At 59.7% G+C, this 23,659-nt stretch overlaps 2 protein-coding genes across 3 annotated transcripts; one reads left to right on the plus strand and one right to left on the minus strand.

Moving 5' to 3' along the window:
- Positions 1–34: 34 nt before the first annotated feature.
- ATP13A1 (ATPase 13A1) lies at positions 35–16,655 on the minus strand (the record flags this gene model as incomplete). The annotated part of the gene is made up of 26 exons (XM_084277810.1): positions 35–443; positions 692–835; positions 1,111–1,222; positions 2,523–2,665; positions 2,997–3,193; positions 3,461–3,575; positions 3,863–4,044; positions 5,387–5,483; positions 5,799–5,998; positions 6,206–6,314; positions 6,698–6,823; positions 7,302–7,412; positions 7,757–7,932; positions 8,596–8,753; positions 9,375–9,495; positions 9,907–10,044; positions 10,287–10,413; positions 10,984–11,039; positions 11,139–11,268; positions 11,901–12,007; positions 13,088–13,157; positions 13,286–13,441; positions 14,091–14,163; positions 14,404–14,594; positions 15,269–15,358; positions 16,317–16,655. The coding sequence occupies 26 exons, from the start codon at positions 16,653–16,655 to the stop codon at positions 333–335; spliced, it is 3,579 nt and encodes a 1,192-aa protein (XP_084133936.1). The 3' UTR covers positions 35–332.
- Positions 16,656–18,526: 1,871 nt separating this feature from the next.
- Positions 18,527–23,063, plus strand: CHCHD5 (coiled-coil-helix-coiled-coil-helix domain containing 5). 2 transcript variants are annotated; one of them, XM_084277841.1, is made up of 4 exons: positions 18,527–18,550; positions 18,656–18,796; positions 21,129–21,280; positions 22,646–23,063. In XM_084277841.1, coding segments are annotated over exons 1-3 (294 nt in total). In that variant the 5' UTR covers positions 18,527–18,548; the 3' UTR covers position 21,280; positions 22,646–23,063. The 2 variants fall into 2 exon arrangements, with proteins under 2 accessions (XP_084133967.1, XP_084133968.1); XM_084277842.1 differs by lacking the exon at positions 22,646–23,063 and adding an exon at positions 21,500–21,581.
- The last annotated feature ends 596 nt before the right edge of the window (positions 23,064–23,659 follow it).

Here is a 23,659-nt window from a genome sequence, read left to right on the forward strand (position 1 = left end):
TGGGGTATGAAACTCACATCACAAAGGACGTTCCCAGAGGTGTTTCAAAATGCACCAGGTTCTGCTTTTAGTTACCAAACTCTGCAAAGGTTCCTCACGCCGGCAGCGCGGTACAAAAGGCCGGGCGGGCTGGGGGGGGTGGAGCCCAGCGCGGTCAAAAGTCTGGGTGCCAGGGCTGGTCTCACAGGTGATCTGGGGTGAGGGGAGAAGCTGCCCCCAGGTTCCCAGTTCTCTTCAGAATTCAAGGTGATTCTCAATGCTGGACAAACGCTGCCAGCCCTGGGTGCGCTGCCCTGCGGCTGGTAGGGGGGGTGAGGGCTGGGCCAGCTGGGTCAGGAAGGCACTTTGAGCTTGGCACTCCCCAGCAGGAACTGAAGGACTCGGTCCACTAACAAGGCGAGGAAGAAATCAGCCAGCAGCACTTCTGTGATCACGATCTTGAACTAGGGGGAAGGAATATGGGAGCTGTCAGCCCCTCTTTGCCCTCCCTTGGGTTACTCAGCACCCCCCCCCCTGCTACTGAACTAGATCCCGACCCCCAAAACCAGCAGCTGAACCCTAAAAACCCTCCCAGGAGGCTGGGGGGAGGGTTGTGACCCAAGTGAGTTGAATTTCCTATCACTGGGGCTTGTCCCAGCTTCGTTAGAGCCCTCAACACCCCCCCAAAGGGGGCAAGGAGCCCCCTGCTCACCTCCGTGGGGATTTCTACCAAGCCAAACTGTTCATTGAATTCTGGGGAAGAGCCTGTGAGGAGCCCCACGATGGCCAATCCCGAAAGGATGATGCTCCACAGCAACGGCTTGTTCTCCCGGAGACTCTCCATGAAAGGGTGACCCTGGAACACAGTGGGGAGGAGCCGTGAGCGGGGACCAGGAGCCGTGACAAGGAGGCCAGGAGCTGTGCTCCTTCAGCCTCAGGGATGCAGAATAACCCATGGTAGGTTTAGGATGCTCAGCCCCGTTCCAATGTGGTCCTGAAAGAGGGAGTTTTCCTCCCCACGGAGCCGTTGGTGACCAGAGGAGAACGTTTGGTTTCCTCTCTGGCCCCTGAATTCCGTCGCCGGTTCCTCAGCGCGGCTGAGGGGTGAGTTGAAGCAGGAGCAGGACTTGCCTTGTAGTTGATGGCAAAGGTGGCCATCTGCATGGCCATGGACATGATGTACACGGTGCTGTTCACCAGGCTGGGCTCAAACTCCTTGTACAGATCCACAAACTCCTCCTGCCTGAAGAGAGCAGAGTGGGAGATCATAGAATCGTAGACTGCTCTGGGTTGGGAGGGACCCCAAGGGTCACAGAGCTCCAACCCCCTGCCACAGGCAGAGACACCAACCTCCAGGCCTGGAGCTACACAAGGTTGCCCAGAGCCCCATCCAATCTGGTTCTGAACACCCCCAGGGATGGGGCACCCACCCCCTCTCTGGGCAGCCCCTTCCAGCCCCTCACCACTCTCTCTGTAAAAAACTTCCCCCTAATATCTAATCTAAACCTTCCCTCCTTTAGTTTTAATCCATCCCCCTTGTTCTGCCCTTGTCTAGCCTTTTAAAAAGTTGAATTCCCTCCTGTTCCTCTGCTCCCTTCAGGGACTGGAAGGCTGCAGTGAGGTCCCCCCACAACCTTCTCTTCTCCAGGCTGACCCAGCCCAGCTCCCTCAGCCTCTCTCCGTAGGGGAGCTGCTCCAGCCCTCTGAGCATCTCCATGTCCCTCCTCTGACCCCTCTCCAACAGCCCCACATCTTTCTTGTATTGTGGGCCCCAGCTCTGGACACAGGACTCCAGCTGGGGCAGAGCAGAGAGGGAAAATCCCCTCCCTGTCCCTGCTGCCACCCCTCTGCTGATGGAGCCCAGGATCCCATCACCCTTCCCAGCTGCAAGAGCCACTGCTGGCTCATGTGAGGCTTCTCCCCCACCAGAACCCCCAGGTCCTTCTCCTCAGGGCTGCTCCCCAGGAGCTCTTCTCCCAGCCTGGATCTGGGTCTGGGATTCTTCCAGCCCAAGTGCAACACCTGACACTGGGCAGTGTTGAACCTCAGTAGGTTCACCCATCTTTCCAGCCTGTCAGGATCCCTCTGGATGGCTCCTTTCCTTCTAGGGTGTCAACCACACCACCCAGCTTAGTGTCACCAGCAAACCACCTGAGGTCCGGTGGCTCCTGGTGGCAGCAGCCTTGCCCGACGCGAGCGGAGCCGGAAGCACCGCGGGGTTTTACCCCAAATAAGATGGAAAAATGGAAAAAAAGAGGGTTTTTTGTGGGGATTTCTTTATCAGCTGTCCAGCCACCCACCCCACTGGAGGAAGTTCTAGTTCTAATTCCCCTTCCCATGCAGCATATCACAGACTGTGCTCCCACCATCTCCATCCCATTGCCGACGCTCGACTTCAGGACTCAAAACAGGCTCCATGGTAACGTGGGGCCACCCAACGCTGGGCAGTGAGCACCCATGGGAGAAGCGTGGCAGCCAGGAGGCTCCTTTCCACCCCCAACCCTCCTGCTGGGCAGCCCCTGGAGAGAGGAAGAGCCGCTTACTTGGGGTCGCTGCGCGCCTGGGCGCCGCGGTACAGGTAAACCAGGCTGAGGAAGTGCACGAGGAACTGCAGCAGCACCGTCAGCACCGTGTAGAGGTTGAAGATGTTTGGCAGCGGCCGCTCCTTGGAAAGTGTCTTCAAGGGCTGTGAGAGGAAAGCAGCAGCCCTCACTTGGGTGCCACACGCTGTCTCTTGGCAGTTACCCAGCAGAACCCAACTATCATCTGTGTTCCTCTGCCCCATGGCTTTGGTGTCGCACGTACCGACCCTGGTGGAGCTGTATTTACCCACGTTGCTCCCCCTTGAGAGATCTCCCAAATCTGAGGAACAAAAGGAACTCCCTCCTCTCCCCTCCATCACTAGGGAAGGGTGTCTCATTAAAATCAAAGTCTGTTCTCAGAGGGGGGTACCCCAGTGAGCCCAGTTCAGCTCAACATCAGTCAGCTGCTGTCCCAACGCGCTGCCCTGCCCTCACCTTTGACCTGGAGATGAAGAGGAAGCAGCCAGCCAAGAGCAGACCCTGCAGAGTGGCCTGAAAGTCGCTGAACTTCACCCCCTCCAAGTAGAGGACACTCTGGCTGTAAGCAAGGATCAGGGCGTTCAGGGCAAGGATCTTGAACATTTGGAGCGTCGTCACTAGCGTGCAACGACCTTGCTTGATCACGTGGCAGACTAAGGAGCAAGAGGAAGCGGCGTTTGGAAACAAAACGGGCTCTGGGGAGGGTCCCTCAGTCCTTTCCCAAAGCAGTTCAGAGGGATGCTGACCCCTCACTGCTTGTGCTGCCCCCCAGGAGCTCCTGTGGGGCTGCTGAGCACAAACCAACCCTGGGAGGACACAGGTTCAGAGATGTTTCTCCCCCAGCCTGCGCCTTCCGACTTGGCTTCTTTTAATCCAGTTATTCCCCCCCTGGACACAGGGCAGGTCCCACCCACACTTACTGCACTGAATGGAGGAGAGCTTGGAGGTGAAGGGGGCTGCGATGCTGGCGTCGCCCAGCTTCACGACCGGAACGCGGTCGTCTTCCAAATCCTTCAGCACCTGACTGATGCGCTCCTGTGGGGGGAGGAGGACACAAACTTCCTCCTCATTATCACAACGATAACGAGGAGCCATCATCTCCCACACCCCCTGCTCCAAGGCAAGGAGAACCCTCCACGCTCCCACCATCAGCTGGGAGAGCTGCACCCTCTCCCCACATCCCTCCAGTCTGGCAGAGCGAGCAGAGAAGCTGGTCTCTGGTCTCTTCCCAGTACATCCCACCACTCCCTGAACTCAGCAGTAAACCCTGGGAGGGATAAGGAGGGAGGGGAAGGTAAGGGGCTTTGATTATCATTACCCACCCTCTGGATGGCCAGCTGCTCCTCACGCTGGGACAGGACCCTGTGCTTGGCGCCGCGGGAGGTGGGCTTCACGGCCCCGCTGCCCGCCGCGGGCAGCGCAGGTCTCCCATCACCGGGTCCATCGCGGGGTCTCTTCTTCCTCTCAGGGAGCCTCTCAGGAGCGTTTGCCAGCAGTGCCACTCCTGTGGGAGAGTAAAAGTGATGGCTGGGGGTGGAATCCCTTCCCTGGAAGAGTGTGTTCGCCAAGCAGGGATCCCCGCTGGGTTTCCACCCGCAGGCAGACGGGGAGGTGAGTCACACAGGGATCTCCGAGCTGTTAGGCTTGCTGAGGTAAAGCTCAGAGGGATAAAACAGTTAAGGAAGAACCTTTCTTCTGGGAAAATGTGTTTATAGCACATCCATTCCCATCCTGTGCTAAACCAGACCCCTAAGTACCTCATCCACCCTCTTCTTGAACACCCCCAGGGATGGTGACTCAACCCCCTCCCTGGGCAGCCTGTTCCAGCCCTGACAACTCTTCCAGTAACAAATTCTTTTCTAATATCCAATCTGCCCCTGCCCTGGCCCAGCTTAGTGCCATTGCCCCTTGTCCCAGCTCCTGTCCCCTGGCTGAAGAGACCATCGCCCACCTCTCTGCACCCTCCTTCAGGTAGCTGTAGGTGGGGAGAAGGTCTCCCCTCAGCCTCCTCTTCTCCAGGCTGAGCATCCCCAGCTCCCTCAGCTGCTCCTCAGAGGATTTGCCCTCCTGCCCCTTCCCCAGCCTGGTTGCCCTTCTCTGGACTCTCTCCAGGACCCCAATGTCCTTCTTATGCTGGGGAGCCCAGAACTGGTCCCAGCACTGGAGCTGCAGCCCCCCCAGTGCCCAGTCCAGGGGCACAATCCCCTCCCCAGACCTACTGGCCACACTGGTTTTGATACAAGCCAAGATGCCATTGGCTTTCCTGGCCACCCAGGCACACTGCTGGCTCATTTCATCCTGCTGTCACCCAACACCCCCAGGTCCTTCTCCTCCTGACAGCTCTCCAGCCAACCTCCCCCCAGCCTGTAGCGCTGCCTGGGGTTGTTGTGTCCCATGTGCAGCACTCTGCACTTGGCCACGTTAAACCTCATCCCGTTGGGCTCAGCCCATGGGTCCCGCCTGTCCAGACCCCCCTGAAGAGCCTCCCCACCCTCAGGCAGATCAACACTTCCTCCCAGTTTAGTGTCATCTGCAAACTCACTGAGGGAGCTTCAATCCCTTCATCCAGGTCATTGATAAAGATGTTGAACAAGACCAGACCCAGGACTGAGGAGCCCTGGGGGTGCCACTCATGACCGGCCTCCAGCTGGATTTGGTTCCATTCACCCTTTTGGGCTCATCCAGCCAGCCAGTTTTTAACCCTGAGCTGAGGGTCCCCCAGTCCAGCCCAGTGGCAGCCAGTTTCTCAGTCAGAATACTGTGAGAAACCGTGTCAAAGGCTTTCCTGAAGTCCAAGTAGACACATCCACAGCCTTCCCCTTGTCCATTCAGACATTAAGACTCACCCACATCCGCGTGTTTCAGAGCTCCCACGTCGTTGGTCCCATCCCCACACATCAGTGTGACGTAGCCCAGGCTCTTCAGAGTCGTGATGACAAACTCCTGCAGAGAGACAGGGCGCTGAGGGGTGGCAGCCTGTGTGCTGTGCTGCTGGCCAGGCTGGGTGACACATCCTGCTTCTGTCCTGCAGGAACTCGCTGGTCTCACACCCAGGCTCCAAATGCTTCACCCTCCAGGCTCTGCCTTAGGAACTGGATTCTCTGGGATTAACAGTGTGGCACATCCTGAGCTCTGGATGTTGTGAGGGGTTATGCTGCTTCATTAAGAACAGCTTCAGTGTTAATCATGGGTCAACACCACAGGGCCCTGCCAGAACCCCACTAAAACCAGCTCTTACCAGCAGCCACAATCTCTCACCTTCTGCTTCGGCACCACCCTGGCAAACACCTGGATGTGTGGGATGAGCTTCAGGAGCTGCTGCCTGCTCGCAGACTGCAGGTGAGAGAGCCCTTCCCCAGTCACACACAGGTCATAGCGCTGCGTCAGCTCTCCCAAGGAGGCTGGCATGGCTGGGAGCACCACGGTGCCATCGATGGACTGCCACTGCCAGCCAGAGTCTGGAGAGAGAAGCAGCAGCTCCCATGAGTGTGGAGGTTCAGGAGCTTGCACTCCAAGGCAGGGAAGAGAGGGGAAAAGGACTCTCTGGGATTGTTTCCCTCGCCAGCACTGAGTGGCAGAGGTAAAGCACACAGCTGGCTGAGGGGCTGCTGTGCCCCAAGGACAGAGCCCTTTCCTGAGCCCCTTCCTGCCAGGGATGGGGTTACCTTTGCTTGTGGGAGGCTGCAGGACGAGCGTGTGCGCCCGCTGCAAGAAGTGGAGCTCCCGGGCCACGTGGCAGGCAGTCAGAGGGTTGTCTCCTGTAATCATCACTACCTGAGGGCAAGAGAGAAGGGTCAAACCATCAGCACCAGGCAGATAAGCAGCACTTCACAGTGAGTCTGGACTGATTCCTGCCCAGCCTGGCTGCTGGGGACAGTGTGACCTACTCCAGGTTCCTGTGTGACCTGCTCTACGTGATCCTGCTCTGGCAGGGGGTTGGACCACATGACCTTTCAAGGTCCCTTCCAACCCCTAAAATTCTGTGATCCTCTGGGAGATGCAGCCCTCAGACAGGCTTTCTCCAAGCCAGGGGACATCCCTGGTATAATGTCACACCTACAAGTGTCCTGGCTTTCACCCTGGCTCCACACAGGCTTCTGGCACAGCAACTCCACACCCCAGCCCCCAGGGGCAGCAGCACTGCTGCCGACTCTTACGTGGTGCGAGGCGTTCTGGATCTCCCTGATGACAGCTTTGGAGTCGGCTTTGAGAGGACAGGAAACCACGATGAAGCCAGCAAACCTCAGCTCACACTCCAGAGCCTCCCGCTTCATCTCTCGTACCTGCCAAGGCAAAGCAGGGGAGGGGATGTCACCTGCTGCTCTCCAACTGGTGCTTCCTGCAGCCAAAGTGCTGCTGGGGACACAACTTGGGGTGCACAGAGCAGCCCAGGGTGGGGAGCAGCTCTTCCAAGGGAGAACGGCTGCTTTGGCTCAGAAGCTGCACACAAACAGCCCTGGAAAGGGTTCCACGTGCCCATCGCTGCGTGAGGCCATGGCTGAGCAGCTCAGCACCAAGCTTGCTGGGGTGCTGCAGGGGAAGAACCAACCCTGCTTTCCTAACAGGGCAACAGAGCTGCCCAACAATGCACAAGAGCTCAAAGCCAGGGCCATGATCTGCCCAGATCTTCCCCATCAGGACACCGATGCTGTCCCAGCAGCCCCACTCCCCAAGAGAGTCCCCACCCCCCTGCTCGGAGCGGCCCCTGGATTCCACAGCTCAGACAGACAGACAGACAGACAGACAGACAGACAGACATACCTGCTGGTGTGAGAGGTGTCCCAGCTCCTTGTAGCCAAGGGCCAGCACTCGTGCCCCTTCACGTGAGATCTCCGTGTGGAGAGCCTGGTAGTTGCTGGGACACTGAGCCAGCTGCAGCAGGCGTGGGGAAAGCAAAGGGTTGGGTTAGTCCAGCCTCCAGCACCCACCAGCACTGAACCCAGGGACAGGGGCAAGAGGCACCTCAGGGAAGGGCCCTGAGATCACAAGAGGAGATTCCCCCCACCCCCTTCCCTGATTTAACCCTCTGCTGGCAGCAAGAGGGGCTGGGAACACCCTGGGCGAGGTGCTGGGGTCTCGTTAGGATGCACCCCACATCCCCAGCCAGGTTAGCTGATGATATCCCCACATCCTCCAGGTTCCAGCCTCTCAAGGATGAGGGGAGAGGTGGAAAGGGATGAGCAGAGGCCCCTCCCCTGCTAGCGAGGGGCGCTCACCATTCTGTGCAGCGTCTCTGGGGCCCCTTTCACAGCTGCAATGTAACAGAGCTCAGTCGAGCCGATCTTCTCGTAGGACGCCAAGACAGACATTCTTTTCAGGGCACTGGCAAAATGAAAGCGCTGGTGAATTTTCAGTCCCTGAGTTTTAATACTTCTGGGGAAAACTTTCTCATCTGGAAACAAAGAGACCAGGAAATCCTGAAAGGTTTCTCGGCATCGAAAGCGACGTCCCTCCCCTCGGGTCCCCAAGGAGCCCCCCAGGTCACCCAGATCGGATCAACCTCCTCTCAAAGAGAGGTAGACAGTGCTGGGAATTTCTGTGCTGGGAATCCAGGGATACACCTGGCCAGGGTGCCAGGAAGCCAGGGGTACACCTGGCCGGGGTGCCAGGAAGCCAGGGGTACACCCTGTGTGGCTGCTGCCCTCAGCACTGGCCACAGCCCCATGTCACACAGTCGGCACAGCCAGAACTAAGAGACACCGACCCAGCGTGCCCGTAGCAGCATCTGGTACCCACAGGCCTGAGCATGGACTCTGACTCATTTGCTGTCCCTCAGACAAGCATTGGAAGGGTTTCCAGTGCCCCAAACCAGTTCCTGGGCTCACACCAGGTGGAATTCCCACTTGGATTTGATGATCTTAAAGGGGTTTTTCCAACCAAAATCATTCTGTGAATCCTTTCCTGGCAGGAAGCTGGCATGAGGCAGAGGAAGTCCCCACAGACTGGAGAGCTTCAAGCTCAGAGCTGACAGAACCAGTCACCATCCCCCCCCCTCCCCCCAAAACACCCTCCCAAGTTCAGGTATCATCTGGGGAGAGTCAGACTCAGGTTTTACCTTTGGTCAGGGTCCAGTCCACAGCCATCAGCATGGCCTTCTCCAAGGGATCTCCCACCAGCGTCCCATCATCCAGCTGCACCAGCGAGTGGCACGTGGCGATCGCTCGGTGGGTCTCGACAGGGATGTCAGACACTGGTGTCACTTCCTTCCCATCCCTGCAGGGAGAAGCCAGCCAGAGCACCCCTGTTCACACTCCTAGAACGGTCAGGGCTGGAAGGGACCTCAGAGCCCACCCAGTCCCACCCTCTGCCATGGGCAGGGACACCTCTCACCAGCCCTGGCTGCTCCAGGTCCATCCAACCTGGTCTTGGACACCTCCAGGGTGGGGGCAGCCACCACCTCCCTTCCCTGGGCACCCTGTGCCAGGGCCTCCCCACCCTCCTGGGGAAGAATTTCCTCCTAATATCCCATCTAAATGTCCCCCCTTCCAATTTAAACCCATTCCCCCTCATCCTATCACTCCAGGCCCTTCTAAAAAGTCCCTCCCCAGCTTCCTTGTAGCCCCTTCAGGCCCTGGAAGGTGCTGTGATATCTCTGTCCTGGTTTAAAACCCCTTTGCAACAAGTCCCCCCAGGACAATTAACCCCCAAATCCTGAGCCCACAGAGTGTATTTTTAGTGTTGTTACCAGACAGCCCCTTCTCCTTCCAGCTCAACCCACTCCTTTCCCTCTCTGAATCCCACATCATCTTCTCTTCCTCGCTGGAACGTGACTCAGGTTGTGCCTGAGGAGCTCCTGGCAGCCCCTGGCACAAGGAAAACCCCACAGGCACCCACCTGAGCCCGGCAACTCCTCTCACCACGAGGTGGTCGCTGGTCAGGGTGCCAGTCTTGTCGAAGCAGCAGACCTGGACTTTGCCAGCGAAGGGGATGCGGAAGGGCTCCGTGCAGTACACGTCTGGAACGGGGCACAGGACGTGCCGTGAGCCAGCGGCCACACAGAGCCGGGCCCAGGCGGGCTGCTCAGGAGGCTTAAACCACATGACAGGAGGTATCTCTGCAGTGCTGGAACCCCAAACTCCCACCCCTCAGCTCCCAGCACGGACACCAAGTGGCAATGATGTGGCTCAACATGATGCATTGGCCTCCCCGTTCCACACCCTGCTCAGCACCGGGTTGTGGAGCGAGCACAGCGCACGGATACGTTGGGATCTGCTTCACAGCGCCCAACTCCTGAGTCCTGCAGGGTTCAGGCACTCCCTGCCCCCCATATACATCATCTCTAACCCCCAAACCCTCCCCACAGCCATGGGAACGTGGCGCTCGCCCCTGCCCCCCGGCGCAGGCCTGGGCTCTGCGCGGTACCCACAGAGCTTGGCCAGGGCGATGAGCGAGGTGTTGACGGCCAGGGAGAGCTCGATGGGCAGCTCAGGGGGAACCACTGAGGTCAGGATTAGTGTGCACTCCAGGAAGAGCTTGTACCGGTTCCGACTCGGGTCCTTGGTGCCTGTGGGGTGAGAGGGGAGAGCAGGTTACTCCTCATCCTCAAGACCAGCAGCACAAAGCAGCTCACCTACCTAGGAGGGGCTGTGGGAGGGCAAGAAAAGCAGCCAGAATGCAGCGTGGGCCCCAAGGCTCACCCCCCTGGCACAGCCCCACCCAGCTATTAGAAATGAGACCAACTGGCCTTCCCACAAGCTTGGTGCCAGTCCTGTGCAGAGACCTGGAAGAGGGAAGCAGCAGCCTCACCTTCGATCCAGACGTACGCGGCGGCGGCAACGGCAAAGACCAGCAGGAACAGGATGAAGATGAAGGTCTCCAAGTTATTGGCTGTCACTCTCTTCACCCCAAAGAGGATCGTACGGAGCAACTTCCCCTGAGGAGAACAGCCTTCAGTGCAGGAAGCGACCCCCACAGCAAGCAGCACGTGTATGAAACCCAAGTCTGGGGTTGAACATGGGGTTCTGGTGCCAGAGCCTGAGACTTTGACCCCTTTCTGTGATTAACTGGCTAAAAAAACACCCCCAAAGCTGGGACTAAGTTACTACAACTGTTTCTTGGAAGCTGCCTTGATTTCCAACTCAAAAAGCTCATGTTCACATCCCCAGTCTCTATGGACACACTTTCCCTACCAATATCATTACAGGAACAGGGATAACCAGGAGCTGTGGCGCATCTACACAGCAGCTGGTCACAAGAGGAACCCCCAAAGCCAACCCCCAAAGCCAACCCCCAAAGCCAACCCCCAAAGCCAACCCCCAAAGCCAACCCCCAGCCTTCTGCACCTAACAGACCATCCTCATTTCTCCCTCTCCCACAAAGCAAGGAGTCACCCCAGTGCCCTGGTTTGTGCCTCCCCACTTCCTAAGGGTTCCCTCAGAGCAGAACGCTGAACCCCACGGCCGCTATCGAAGGCGGGAGGCGAGGAGCCACGTTCACCTCTTACCTGGGACGTGTTGAAGCCGGTCCTCAGAGCATACGCCACGCAGCCGTTATCGACAGCTGGAAGAGGAAGAGACAGGAGCCTGAAGGTGACTGTTCCATGGGGTTACACAGCCAGGAGACACCTGAGCTGCCCCCTCCTTGTGCCTGGGTACGTACGTTTCAGCCCCGTGCTGGCCTTTTGGGGTGGGATGTGCTGCACCACTTTTGTTCCCCCAAATATGATGTGTAAGCGGGAATCCGTCTGCATGTCCAAGATGTGCTCTGGGTTGAGATCCTCCACTGGCTCCTGCAGGACAGTGCTCAGCCTCAGAACCACAGCTCTGAGCTAGGACACCCAAATAACCCCCAGCCCACAAGATGTTCTTGGCTTCAGCTCAGGCAGAGGTGGCCCAAATGGAATCTGGGTCTCAACTTGCCGCTCAGGTCCCAACCAGTCGGGGTTCAGAGCCTGGGGTCTGTGGCAGTGCTGGGTTTGGGGGACTCGTTCACCCCAGGGGCACTGAATTCAGCAAGGGAGGCTCTGCAAGTGCTGCTTTGTCATTGTCAGCTCACCCAGGGACGCAGAAAGGAGGATTTGAGGGTTTGAATGCTTTACACTTGTTCCTCCTCCCACCTCTAACCCAGCCAAGGGAATCCAGGCTGGGGAACACAGAAGAGGGCAATGCCAGGCCTGAAGCTGCAGTTCAAACCCAGAGCCTGGAGACATCACCAGACAAAACAGACCTTTCATTGCTCATTTACCAGATCCCTTCAATCACTGACAGGGAGCAGACAGCAAACAGACTGTGTCACTCAGCCCAGTGGGGTCACAGAGGTTCCTCTGCACTGCCAAACGTGCAGGACCTCGGATGCTCCTTGTTTCATTTAAAGACTCCTGCTGGGCTGCACCACAGGGACCAGCCAGAGCGTGTCACTGACCTTCATCTGTGGCACAGACTCCCCAGTCAGCATGGCCTCATCCACAATGCACCTCCCACGCAGCAGCAGCACGTCACAGGGCACCAGGTTCTCATGAGGAGAGCGGCCTGCATTGAGTGTGCAAAGAGGGAGCAGCTCAGCAGCAGAAGTGGCATCACCCAGCTACCTGTCTGCCTGGGCACGGCTCTCCTTCAGCTCAGCAGAGATCCAGGAGACTCCTAAAGCTTCCCAAACCCTACTAGGGGAGGGTCCAGGTCTAGCACAGCACGTGCACACCCAGAACTGCTGAGAACCCGAAGGACTGGGAGGTTATTCAGCCTCTAGTGAGACCAGGGAAGTTTAACATCACTTAGTATGTGTCCTGGGGTAAGAGAACCTTAAAAGGGAGAGAGAGATCTGCCCTTCCCCTTGTAAGAGGTGAGAATGCTTCATCTTCCCAACCCTAAGCCCAGGCATCTGATGCTGGGTTACCTCAATTTCCCCCCGCCCAAAGGCAGCTGGGCCCAAGAGCCACAAATCATGACACCTCAAAAGCCCCATCAGGTTTTTATCCCCAAACTCATTTCGCTGCCAAGTTGAATGTGCCAGGAGGAAGAGGAGTTGGGTGAGAAGCCCCTTGAGCGAAGGGGAGTTTAAGGCAGGGTTGGGGGAGAAGCCCCCTGAGGGAAGGGGAGCTTAAGGCAGGGTTGGGGGAGAAGCCCCCTGAGGGAAGGGGAGCTTAAGGCAGGGTTGGGGGAGAAGCCCCCTGAGGGAAGGGGAGCTTAAGGCAGGGTTGGGGGAGAAGCCCCCTGAGGGAAGGGGAGTTGAAGGCAGGGTTGGGGGAGAAGCCCCCTGAGGGAAGGGGAGTTGAAGGCAGGGTTGGGGGAGAAGCCCCCTGAGGGAAGGGGAGTTGAAGGCAGGGTTGGGGGAGAAGCCCCCTGAGGAAAGGGGAGTTGAAGGCAGGGGTGGGGGAGCAGCCCCCTGAGGGAAGGGGAGTTGAAGGCAGGGTTGGGGGAGAAGCCCCCTGAGGGAAGGGGAGTTGAAGGCAGGGTTGGGGGAGAAGCCCCCTGAGGGAAGGGGAGTTGAAGGCAGGGTTGGGGGAGAAGCCCCCCGAGGGAAGGGGAGTTGAAGGCAGGGTTGGGGGAGAAGCCCCCCGAGGGAAGGGGAGTTGAAGGCAGGGTTGGGGGAGAAGCCCCCCGAGTGGTTACCGATGGACACGATGTCCCCGGCGATGATCTCGTCGCTGGAGATGGGGCGCCACTTGCGGTTCCGGTAAACCTGGGAGGGGTTGTGGGGGGAATAAAGTGCTTTTAGAAGCTCTGCACGTGTCAGACAAGGATCAGAGGATGAGATGGGGCACTACCAGCCAGCCCCAGCCCAAGCACAGCCCTCCCAGCTCCCATCACCTGGATCATGTAGGGTTTGTTGCCCATTTTCCGAATCTCCGACATGTTCCTCATCTGCTGCTGGACCAGAGAAGCTTCAAATGCCACCAGCATGGAGAGGGTGAAGACACTGTAATACCAGTACTCATCCAGGCACCACAGCCCCACGCAGAACACCTGTGGGACAGAAAACATCCTGAGCCCTTTCCAGGGGTTCTCTAATGGGGGTGGGTGTTCTCCTGGCTGACTCACTACACGTGTCACTGGAGGAAGCCAGGGAAGAGGAAGTCACAGTAACTCTCTGGGGTGAAACAGCCACCAAAGTCACTCCCTCACTGCCCTTTAGATAGAATCATAGAATGGTCTGGGTTGGAAGGGGCCCCAAGGGTCACAGAGCTCCAACCCCCCTGCCACAGGCAGGGACACCAACCTCCAGGCCTGGAGCTACACAAGGCTGCCCAGGGCCCCAGCCAACCTGGGCTTGAACACCTCCAGGGATGGGGAATCCACTACCTCTCTGAGCAGCCTGTTCCAGCCCCTCACCACTCTCTCTGTAAAAAACTTCCCCCTAATATCTAATCTACACCTTCCCTCCTTTAGCTTTAGTCCATTCCCCCTTGTCCTGCCATTATCTGCTCTTTTAAAGAATCCCCTCCCTTATCCCTTTGCAGTGGGATAAGGGAAAATACAGATACTGAGAGGCTCAGGAGTGGAGGTAAGGGCAGGGAGAGACCATTCTTCAGTCAGTGTCATGGGCAGAACAGACCCAACACAGAGCAAAGGACAGAAAACCACCACACCCAGCTCCTCCTGCTTGTTCCTTTACCTGAAAGACGAAGAACGGAGCTGTAGCTCGCTCCTTGAAGAGCTCCAAGAACTCTGGCACCACCATCTCAGCCCTGGGAAAGAACTGAATCACATCACCTGAAACATTCCAGATCCTCAGCAAAACCCAACCCAAACCCGCCCGCACCCACAACCTCCCTGTTTTCAGGCACTTTGATCCCATTGAGTTATTCTACACCATTTATTTCCATCTTCAGCCCAAGCTGGAGCCAATGCCCCTGCTCTGACACTGTTCTCTGGCCTTGAAGGAACCTGAGGGTACTTGCTGGAGGAGCTGAAGTTGGAAGACTCACTTGTTTGTACCGTACTTCTTCTCGGCTGCTCGGATGTCCCTGTCCTCCTGGTAGCCACGGGCATTCTGGTAGTAACTCAGGGGATGCTCCACAGGAAAAGCCACTGGGAGAAACTGCTTCTTGCCATCTATCTCATAGGAGTATTTGATTTTCTGAAACTCAAAGGACAGAGCCTCCTGCCCATCCTCACCCTGCAGGGAGAAAGCAAACAGTGAAGACCACCAAAGGCTTCGGCACCACGCGAGCGCTGCCTGGAGAAGGCAGGAGACCCTGAGCCCTGACACATCTGTGGGTATGGCTCCATGCTGTTTGGGATTGACAACACCACAGAGTCCTCAACACCCCCACTTTTCACCCACTGCAGTTGATTTTTGGGGAGCAGCGCAGGGGAGAGGGAGCTGGGGGGCAGCAGGATGCCCACGACCAGCACTGAGCCAGGAAGGCTGATGGATTCTGGGGTGTGTTAGGAGGGGGGGGTTAGGAGGTCAGGAGAACCCTTCTCCCCCCCTGCTCTGCCCTGGTGAGATCACACCTGGAATATTCTGTCCAGTTCTGGGCCCCTCAGCTCAAGGAGGACTGGGAACTCCTCAGAAGAGCCCAGCACAGGGCCACTGAGGTGAAGGAGGGAGTGAAACCCCTTCCTTGTGAGGAGAGGCTGAGGGATCCGGGGCTCATGAGCCTGGGAGCCTGAGGGGTGACCTCATTAGTGTCTATAAATATGCAAAAGGCAAGAGCCAGGAGCCAGGCTCTGCTCAGGGATGGCAGCACCAGGACAAGAGGAAGTTCCCCAGCAATACAAGGAGGACCTTTGTCACTGTGGGGGTGACAGAGCCCTGGGACAGGCTGCCCAGGCCGCTCTCCTCACCTGGTCCCTGTGCAGCGGCACCAGCTCTGCTGATCCGTTGTTGGGGGTTGGCACCACTTTAGCCAAGGTGGCTTTTCTGGGACAGGGTTCCTGAAAGGCAAATGAGCTGCTTCATAAAGCCCATCCCAAACCCCAAGGAGCCGGGAGGGACCCTCCCGGACCCCGAGGAGCCGAGAGGGACCCTCCCAGATACCCTGGGGTGGGGAGGGGTGGGGAGGGACCCTCCCGGACCCCGAGGAGGGGGGAGGGAGGGACCCCCCCGGACCCCGAGGAGGGGGGAGGGAGGGACCCCCCCGGACCCTGAGGAGCAGGGGGCAGGGACCCTCCCTGACCCCGAGGAGCCGGGAGGAACTATCCTGAACCCCAAGGAGCTGGGAGGGAGGGACCATCCCGGACCCCAAGGAGGGGGGAGGGACCGTCTCAAACCCCAAGGAGCTAGGAGGAACCGTCCCGGACCCCCCGGAGCCGGGAGGGACCCTCCCAGACACCGGGAGGAACCAGCTCTTCCCAGCCGGTGCTTTCACCGGGGTCAAACCGGTTCCAGTCACCCTGATCCAGCCCTAAACCCGCCCTCCCCCCCCACCCCAATGAGGCTCGTTCCACACCAGCACTCGTGGCTCAGGTACCAGCAGCAACCCCCAAGCTGGCGATGGCCCCACCGCCGGCCTCCCCTTCCTTCCCCCCTCCCCATCCCCATCCCCATCCCCATCCCCCCCAGCGTGCTGCTCCGGGCCGGTAACGGAAGAAACGCTTGTGTCTCCTCCCACCCCTCGCCATCTTCCCCCCCGGCAAGGCACATCCTCCCCCCCAACACCCGGGGAGGCCGCACGGCAGGAGCAGCCCCGGGGAAGGGGGGAACAGGGGGTGGGGAAAGGAGGGGTGGGGGAAAGGAGGGGTGGGGGGGTGGGGGGAAAGGAGGGGTGGGGGGGGAAAGGAGGGGTGGGGGGGGGAAAGGAGGGGGGTGTGGGCGGGGGAAAGGAGGGGGGTGTGGGCGGGGGGTGTCTGCAGCTCGGCCAACCCCGCCGAACCGGCATCCCCAGGGCCTTACCCGTACGCAGGTGAGGGCGCAGTGAGCGTGCACCGACCACAGCCCCGACAGCGCCGTCAGCAAGTGGACGACCCCGATGGCGGCGAGCGCCAGCAGCGCGGCCTCGGGCGGAGCGGGGCCTGGGCCCGGCTTCGCGCCTCCTTCCCCAGGCGCCTCCGCCGCTGCCGCTTCTCCCCACGAGGCCCAAACGCGCGGTCCCCACAGCCACAACCAAGCCGGGTAGAGCCCCGCCACGAAGGGCAAGACGGTGCCGTGGAGGAGCCGCGGCCGCCGGCGGTACAGAGTCACCGACGAGACCAGCTCGTCCAGCGCGCCCGGAGCCGCCGCGGCCGCCGCCATCTTTCTGGGTGCCGTAACCACCCACTTCCGCTTCCGGTAGGGACCAGCTGGGCGGCTGGAGGGAGAGGGGGGGATGGCGTCTGCCTTGGGTTCAGCAGGGCCCTTGGTCCTGTCTGCCGGGACACCCTGATAGCGAAGCTGAGAGAGCAGGGGATGGATGAGGGGACAGCGAGGTGGGCTGAGAATCAGAGAATCAGAGAATGGGCTGGGTTGGGAGGGACCCCCCAAGGGTCCCAGAGCTCCAACCCCCCTGCCAGGGTTGGGAGGGACCCCAAGGGTCCCAGAGCTCCAGCCCCCCTGCCAGGGTTGGGAGGGACCCCAAGGGTCCCAGAGCTCCAGCCCCCCTGCCAGGGTTGGGAGGGACCCCCCAAGGGTCCCAGAGCTCCAACCCCCTGCCACAGGCAGGGACACCAACCTCCAGGCCTGGAGCTACACAAGGTTGCCCAGGGCCCCAGGCAACCTGGCCTTGAACACCCCCAGGGATGGGGCATCCACCCCCTCTCTGGGCAGCTAATCCCAATCCCATCCCAACCATCAAATTCCAGACTGGTTTGGGTTGGAAGGGACCCCAAGGGTCACAGAGCTCCAACCCCCCTGCCACAGGCAGAGACACCAACCTCCAGGCCTGGAGCTACACAAGGTTGCCCAGGGCCCATCCAACCTGGGCTTGGACACCCCCAGGGATGGGGCACCCACCCCCTCTCTGGGCAGCCCCTTCCAGCCCCTCACCACTCTCTCTGTAAAAAACTTCTCCCTAATATCTAATCTAACCCTTCCCTCCTTTAGCTTTAGTCCATTGCCCCTTGTGCTGCCATTATCTGCTCTTTTAAAAAGTCGAATCCCCTCCTGTTCCTCTGCTCCCTTCAGGGACTGGGGGGCTGCAGTGAGGTCCCCCCACAGCCTTCTCTTCTCCAGGCTGACCCAGCCCAGCTCCCTCACCCTCTCTCCATGGGGAGCTGCTCCAGCCCTCTGATCATCCTTGTGGCTCCTCTGACCCCTCTCCAACAGTTCCACATCCTTCTTGTATTGGGGGCCCCAGCTCTTGCACCTGGGAAGGAATAATGGCTGGAACCAATACAGGCTGGGGAGAGCTGCTGGAGAAGAGCTCAGTGGAGAAGGACCTGGGGGTGCTGGTGGGTGACAGGGTGGCCATGAGCCAGCAGAGTGTCCTGGGGCTGAGAGAGCCAAGGGGATCCTGGGGGCATCAGGAGGAGTGTGGGCAGCAGGTGACAGGAGGGGATCCCCCTCTGCTCTGCCCTGCTCAGGCCCCACTGGAGTGTTGTGTCCAGTGCTGGGCTCCTTGGTTTAAAAAGGACAGGGATCTCCTGGAGAGAGTCCAGAGAAGGGCCAGGAAGATGATGAAGGGCCTGGAGCATCTCCCCTGTGAGGAGAGGCTGAGTGAGCTGGGGCTGTTCAGCCTGGAGAAGAGAAGACTAAGGGGGGACCTAATTAAAGTCTATAATTATCTGAAGCAGGGGATGCAGGGGGAATGAGCCAGCCCCTTCTCAGGGTCTGTGGGGACAGGACAAGGGGTGATGGGCTCAAGTTGGAGCTCAGGGAGTTCCACACCAACATGGGGAAGGAGTTTTCCCCAGTGAGGGTGAGGGAGCCCTGGGACAGGCTGCCCAGGGGGGTGGTGGAGTCTCTGGAGAGATTCTGGACGCCTGTCTGAGTGACCTGCCCTGGGGAGCTGCTCGGGCAGGGGGGTTGGACCCCATGAGCTGCTCTGGCAGGGGGGTTGGACCCCATGAGCTGCTTGGGCAGGGCGGTTGGACCCCATGATCGCCTGAGGTGCCTTCCCGCCCTTGCCTGAGTTTGCGCGTCTCCGCTACTGCGCATGCGCGGGGGCGGCGGCTGCGCATGCGCGGGAAGGGGCCACGGAGCGGCGGCGGGATGTGAGGAGAGGGCGGCGGGCGGGAGGCCGGGGCCGGGTGTCCCCCCCCCCGGGGCCGGGTCCCCCCCCGGGGCCCTTCCCCTGACCCCGCGCTGTGTCCCCGCAGGCAGGCGGCCCTGGAGATCACGGCGCGTTACTGCCGCGAGGAAATGGAGCAGTACGGGCGGTGCGTGGCCGCCAGCCCGGCCTCCTGGCAGCAGGACTGTCACCGGCAGCGCCTCAGCATGTCCCGCTGCGCCGCGGCACAGTGAGTGGCGGCCTGCGGCGCGGAGGGGCCGGGCCGGGGTCAATCGGGGGCAGGCGGGGGCTGGGATGGGGTTGGGCTGGTCAGAGACAAGGTTAATCGGGGGCTGGGCAGGGTTTGGGCCTGTCAGGGGCTGGTCAGGGTCAGGCAGGGGCTGGGTTGGTCAGGGCCAGTCAGGCTTTGGGCCTGTCAGGGTTTGGGCTGGTCAGAGACAAGGTTAATCTGGGGCTGGGCAGGGTTTGGGCCTGTCAGGGGCTGGGCAGAGCCAGGGTTGGTCAGTCAGGGGCTGGGATGGGTCAGGGTGAATCGGGGTCAGTCTGGGGCTGGGAGGGGCCGGGTCGGGGTGAATTGCGGTCAGTCGGGGGCTGGGCTGGTCAGAGACAAGGTTAATCAAGGGTTGGTCAGGGTTTGGGCCTGTCAGGGGCTGGGCAGAGGCAGGGTTGGTCAGTCTGGGTCAGGCAGGGGCTGGGCTGGGTTTGGGCTGGTCAGAGACAAGGTTAATCTGGGGCTGGTCAGGGTTTGGGCCTGTCAGGGGCTGGGCAGAGCCAGGGTTGGTCAGTCTGGGTCAGTCTGGGGCTGGGATGGGCCGGGTCAGGGTGAATCGGGGTCAGTCTGGGGCTGGGATGGGGTTGGGCTGGTCAGAGACAAGGTTAATCAGGGGCTGGGCAGGGTTTGGGCCTGTCAGGGGCTGGGCAGAGGCAGGGTTGGTCAGTCTGGGTCAGGCAGGGGCTGGGATGGGTTTGGGCTGGTCAGAGACAAGGTTAATCTGGGGCTGGCCAGGGTTTGGGCCTGTCTGGGTCAGGCAGGGGCCAGTCAGGGCCCAGGCTGATCAGGGTCTGGGTCGGTCAGGGGTCCGTCAGGCTCTGGGTCAGTCAGGGTCGGGTCGGTCAGGGGTCGGTCAGGGTCTGGGTCCGTCAGGGTCTGGGTCAGTCAGGCTCTGGGTCAGTCAGGCTCTGGGTCAGTCAGGCTCTGGGTCCGTCAGGCTCTGGGTCAGTCAGGGTCTGGGTCAGTCAGGGGTCCGTCAGGCTCTGGGTCCGTCAGGCTCTGGGTCCGTCAGGCTCTGGGTCCGTCAGGCTCTGGGTCAGTCAGGCTCTGGGTCAGTCAGGCTCTGGGTCAGTCAGGCTCTGGGTCCGTCAGGCTCTGGGTCCGTCAGGCTCTGGGTCCGTCAGGCTCTGGGTCAGTCAGGGTCTGGGTCCATCAGGCTCTGGGTCAGTCAGGCTCTGGGTCAGTCAGGCTCTGGGTCAGTCAGGGGCTAGTCAGGGTCTGGGTCCATCAGGGTCTGGGCCGGTCAGCATCTGGGCTGGTCAGGGGTCAGTCAGGCTCTGGGTCCATCAGGGTCTGGGTCAGTCAGGCTCTGGGTCCGTCAGGCTCTGGGTCCGTCAGGCTCTGGGTCAGTCAGGCTCTGGGTCAGTCAGGCTCTGGGTCAGTCAGGGTCGGGTCGGTCAGGGGTCGGTCAGGGTCTGGGTCCGTCAGGGTCTGGGTCAGTCAGGCTCTGGGTCAGTCAGGGTCTGGGTCAGTCAGGCTCTGGGTCCGTCAGGCTCTGGGTCAGTCAGGGTCTGGGTCAGTCAGGCTCTGGGTCCGTCAGGCTCTGGGTCCGTCAGGCTCTGGGTCCGTCAGGCTCTGGGTCAGTCAGGGTCTGGGTCAGTCAGGCTCTGGGTCAGTCAGGCTCTGGGTCCGTCAGGCTCTGGGTCCGTCAGGCTCTGGGTCCGTCAGGCTCTGGGTCCGTCAGGCTCTGGGTCAGTCAGGGTCTGGGTCCATCAGGCTCTGGGTCCATCAGGCTCTGGGTCAGTCAGGCTCTGGGTCAGTCAGGGGCTAGTCAGGGTCTGGGTCCATCAGGGTCTGGGCCGGTCAGCATCTGGGCTGGTCAGGGGTCAGTCAGGCTCTGGGTCCATCAGGGTCTGGGTCAGTCAGGCTCTGGGTCCGTCAGGCTCTGGGTCCGTCAGGCTCTGGGTCAGTCAGGCTCTGGGTCAGTCAGGCTCTGGGTCAGTCAGGCTCTGGGTCAGTCAGGCTCTGGGTCCGTCAGGCTCTGGGTCAGTCAGGCTCTGGGTCCGTCAGGCTCTGGGTCCGTCAGGCTCTGGGTCCGTCAGGCTCTGGGTCAGTCAGGCTCTGGGTCAGTCAGGCTCTGGGTCAGTCAGGCTCTGGGTCAGTCAGGCTCTGGGTCCGTCAGGCTCTGGGTCAGTCAGGCTCTGGGTCCGTCAGGCTCTGGGTCCGTCAGGCTCTGGGTCCGTCAGGCTCTGGGTCAGTCAGGCTCTGGGTCAGTCAGGCTCTGGGTCCATCAGGCTCTGGGTGGTGCCCCGCGGCTCCGGGGAGCTGAGCACCCGGTGTCACCCCGCAGCCCCATCGTGCAGCAGATCCGCCAGGACTGCGCCGAGCCCTTCGCCGCCTTCGAGCAGTGCCTGAGGGACAACCAGGCCTCCGTGGTCAACTGCAGCCAGCAGGTCAGCGCCTTCCTGCTCTGTGCTGACCAGGTGAAGCTCTCCACATGAGGTGAGTGGCGGGATGTGGGGAGCAGACGCTTTCCCGGGGGGTCTCCAGAGCCCTCCAGTGGCAGCCGCTCTCCACTGCTGCTTTCCTGCCGCTCTTCAGGGAGCCGGGATGGGAACTTTCCAGTGACTCACCACGGCCATGGAAGTGGCTGGGAATGAGACTGAGCTCAGAGGTTACTCTTTCTTTCACAGAGCATCATTCACAGAGTATCTTTCACAGAGTCCCCAGGTTGGAAAAGCCCTTTAAGACCATGGATTCCAACTGTCCCTGTCCTGTACTGACCCAGATCCCTCAGTACCTCATCTACATGCCTGTTAAACACACCCAGGGATGAGGAATCAGCCCCCTCCCTGGGCAGCCTGTGCCAGGCCCTGACAACTCTTTCAGGGAAGAACTTTTCCCTCCCAGCTGAGCTGACCCTGCCCTGGGGCAGCTTGAGCCCATTGCCCCTTGTCCCATCTCCTGTCCTCTGGCTGAAGAGACCATCGCCCACCTCTCTGCACCCTCCTGGCAGGGCAGTGTAGGGGTGAGGAGGTCTCCTCTCAAGCTCCTCTTCTCCAGGCTGAACCAGCTCCCTCAGCTGCTCCTCAGAGGATTCACCCTCCAGCCCCTTCCCCAGCCTGGCTACCCTTCTCTGCACTCACTCCAGGACCACTCAATGTCCTTCTGATGCTGAGGAGCCCAGAACTGGACCCAGCACTGGAGCTGCAGCCCCCCCATTGCCCAGTCCAGGGGCACAATCCCCTCCCCATACAATTTCTGGTACAAGATACTCCCTGTAGCACAAACTGTGAAGAACCCATGCGCAGAGATCAGCTCCTCAAAAAGAACACACACAAACCTGCTCTTCTCTCCCTCCAACCTTCCCTTCCTGTCCCAGAAACCCCCTGAAAGCTCAGCCAGGAAGTTTATTTAGTCTAAAAAAGCTGCTCATTCGTTGCTGTGGGTTGTCAGGGGCTAGGGGGGTGGTGTGTGTGTGGCTGTTACAGTGTGTTTCTCTAAGGGGGTCGCTGATTTTTGGTGTCAGACTGAGCTGAATGCCCCGAGGTGAAAACCTCTTGGGAGAAAAGTGACCTTGCTGAGCTGAACTTGTGACTTTTATCCTAAATCTGGGAATTGACCCACTCACCAGGCTCACCCAGCAGTCACCCAGAATGGTTTTGCTGGGCTAAACCAGCTCATAAACGTGTGTAGAGCAACATGAGGCTTTGGGATGTGTTACTGAGCCTGTGGGAATCACCTGATGTGACATCCTCCTGTCACCTGCTGTGCTAACGCCCCGTACCTCCTAGCTGGGCTGCTGCCTGTGCACAGGGCCTGCCTGATGCTTTTATTTGTGCTGTTTTGTTTTGTTCTTTTCCATAGGGGAGCCTTGGAATTAAAATGCATCTTCAAGAGTGACTGCAAAGTCTCTGTGTGGCCCTGGAGTGTCGTTGGATGCTTGGTTGGGTTGGTTTTACCCTCTGAAAATGGAAGTGCAACCCTGCCCTGGGGTTCTCTGGGTCTGGTCATGCTATGCTGGGCTTCACCAGGCTGCTGGGATGCCAGAGGGTTCCTCATCCATCTGCAAGGGTGTGCTGACAGTGCTGGGTTTCACCTGCCTCTAAAAACCTTCTCAGTAAATAAATCCCAGGGCTGTGTTGAAGAGAGAGCAGCCACCTCCAGACGTGCCCACGAGCTCACAGCAGCCCTTACCTCTCCCTGCAGGCTGTTCTTCCCCAGTTCCCTCTGATCACTGAGCAGAATATTCTCCTTTGTCCCAATAAACACAACAAACCCAACCCACAAACGCTTCTCTAGCTCCAGAGCCAGTCCTGGCTTTTCCCACTGACATGGAAGCTGCTCTGGGGCTGGACCGACTCAAGGGACGTTCCTGTGACCCTAAATGTCCCCACTCCAACCCATCCTGTCCTGCTCCCAGTTTTGCTGCTGCCTTAAGGGGTTGTAGCCTCCGGCTTTCTGGTTTAGAACAGCAGAGGGAGTCTTCCCACCGGCAAAGACTCTGGATTTGGGAGGCATGACAGCTCTAGTGACAGCACAAGGGAGACCTTCCAGTGTGGGGATGCACCTTCTTCCTCCTTACAGCAGGGAGCAGAGAGCCCAGCTCTAAGGAGAGGTGGTTTCTAGGCTGGAACTAGGAGAAACAGAACCAACCCCAAACCAAGGAGCAGGTTAAGACCTGAGGCTCGTGGGATCTGTGAGGACTTTAGTGGAGGGAGAGCTTTGGGGTGCTGGGGGCTTTGGGGTTCCATGTGTGCTGTGTGAGAATCTCTCCTAGCAGAGGTTTAAAATCCTTTGGGGTGCTGGAGGCTGGGTATGAGGAAGAGAAATGAGCTGCTACAGCCTGGTTACACAGCTGCTGCTCTCTGGAGTAGGAGC

This window comes from Gallinula chloropus (assembly GCF_964237585.1).
Source record: "Gallinula chloropus genome assembly, chromosome: 36".
Lineage (NCBI taxonomy): Eukaryota > Metazoa > Chordata > Aves > Gruiformes > Rallidae > Gallinula > Gallinula chloropus.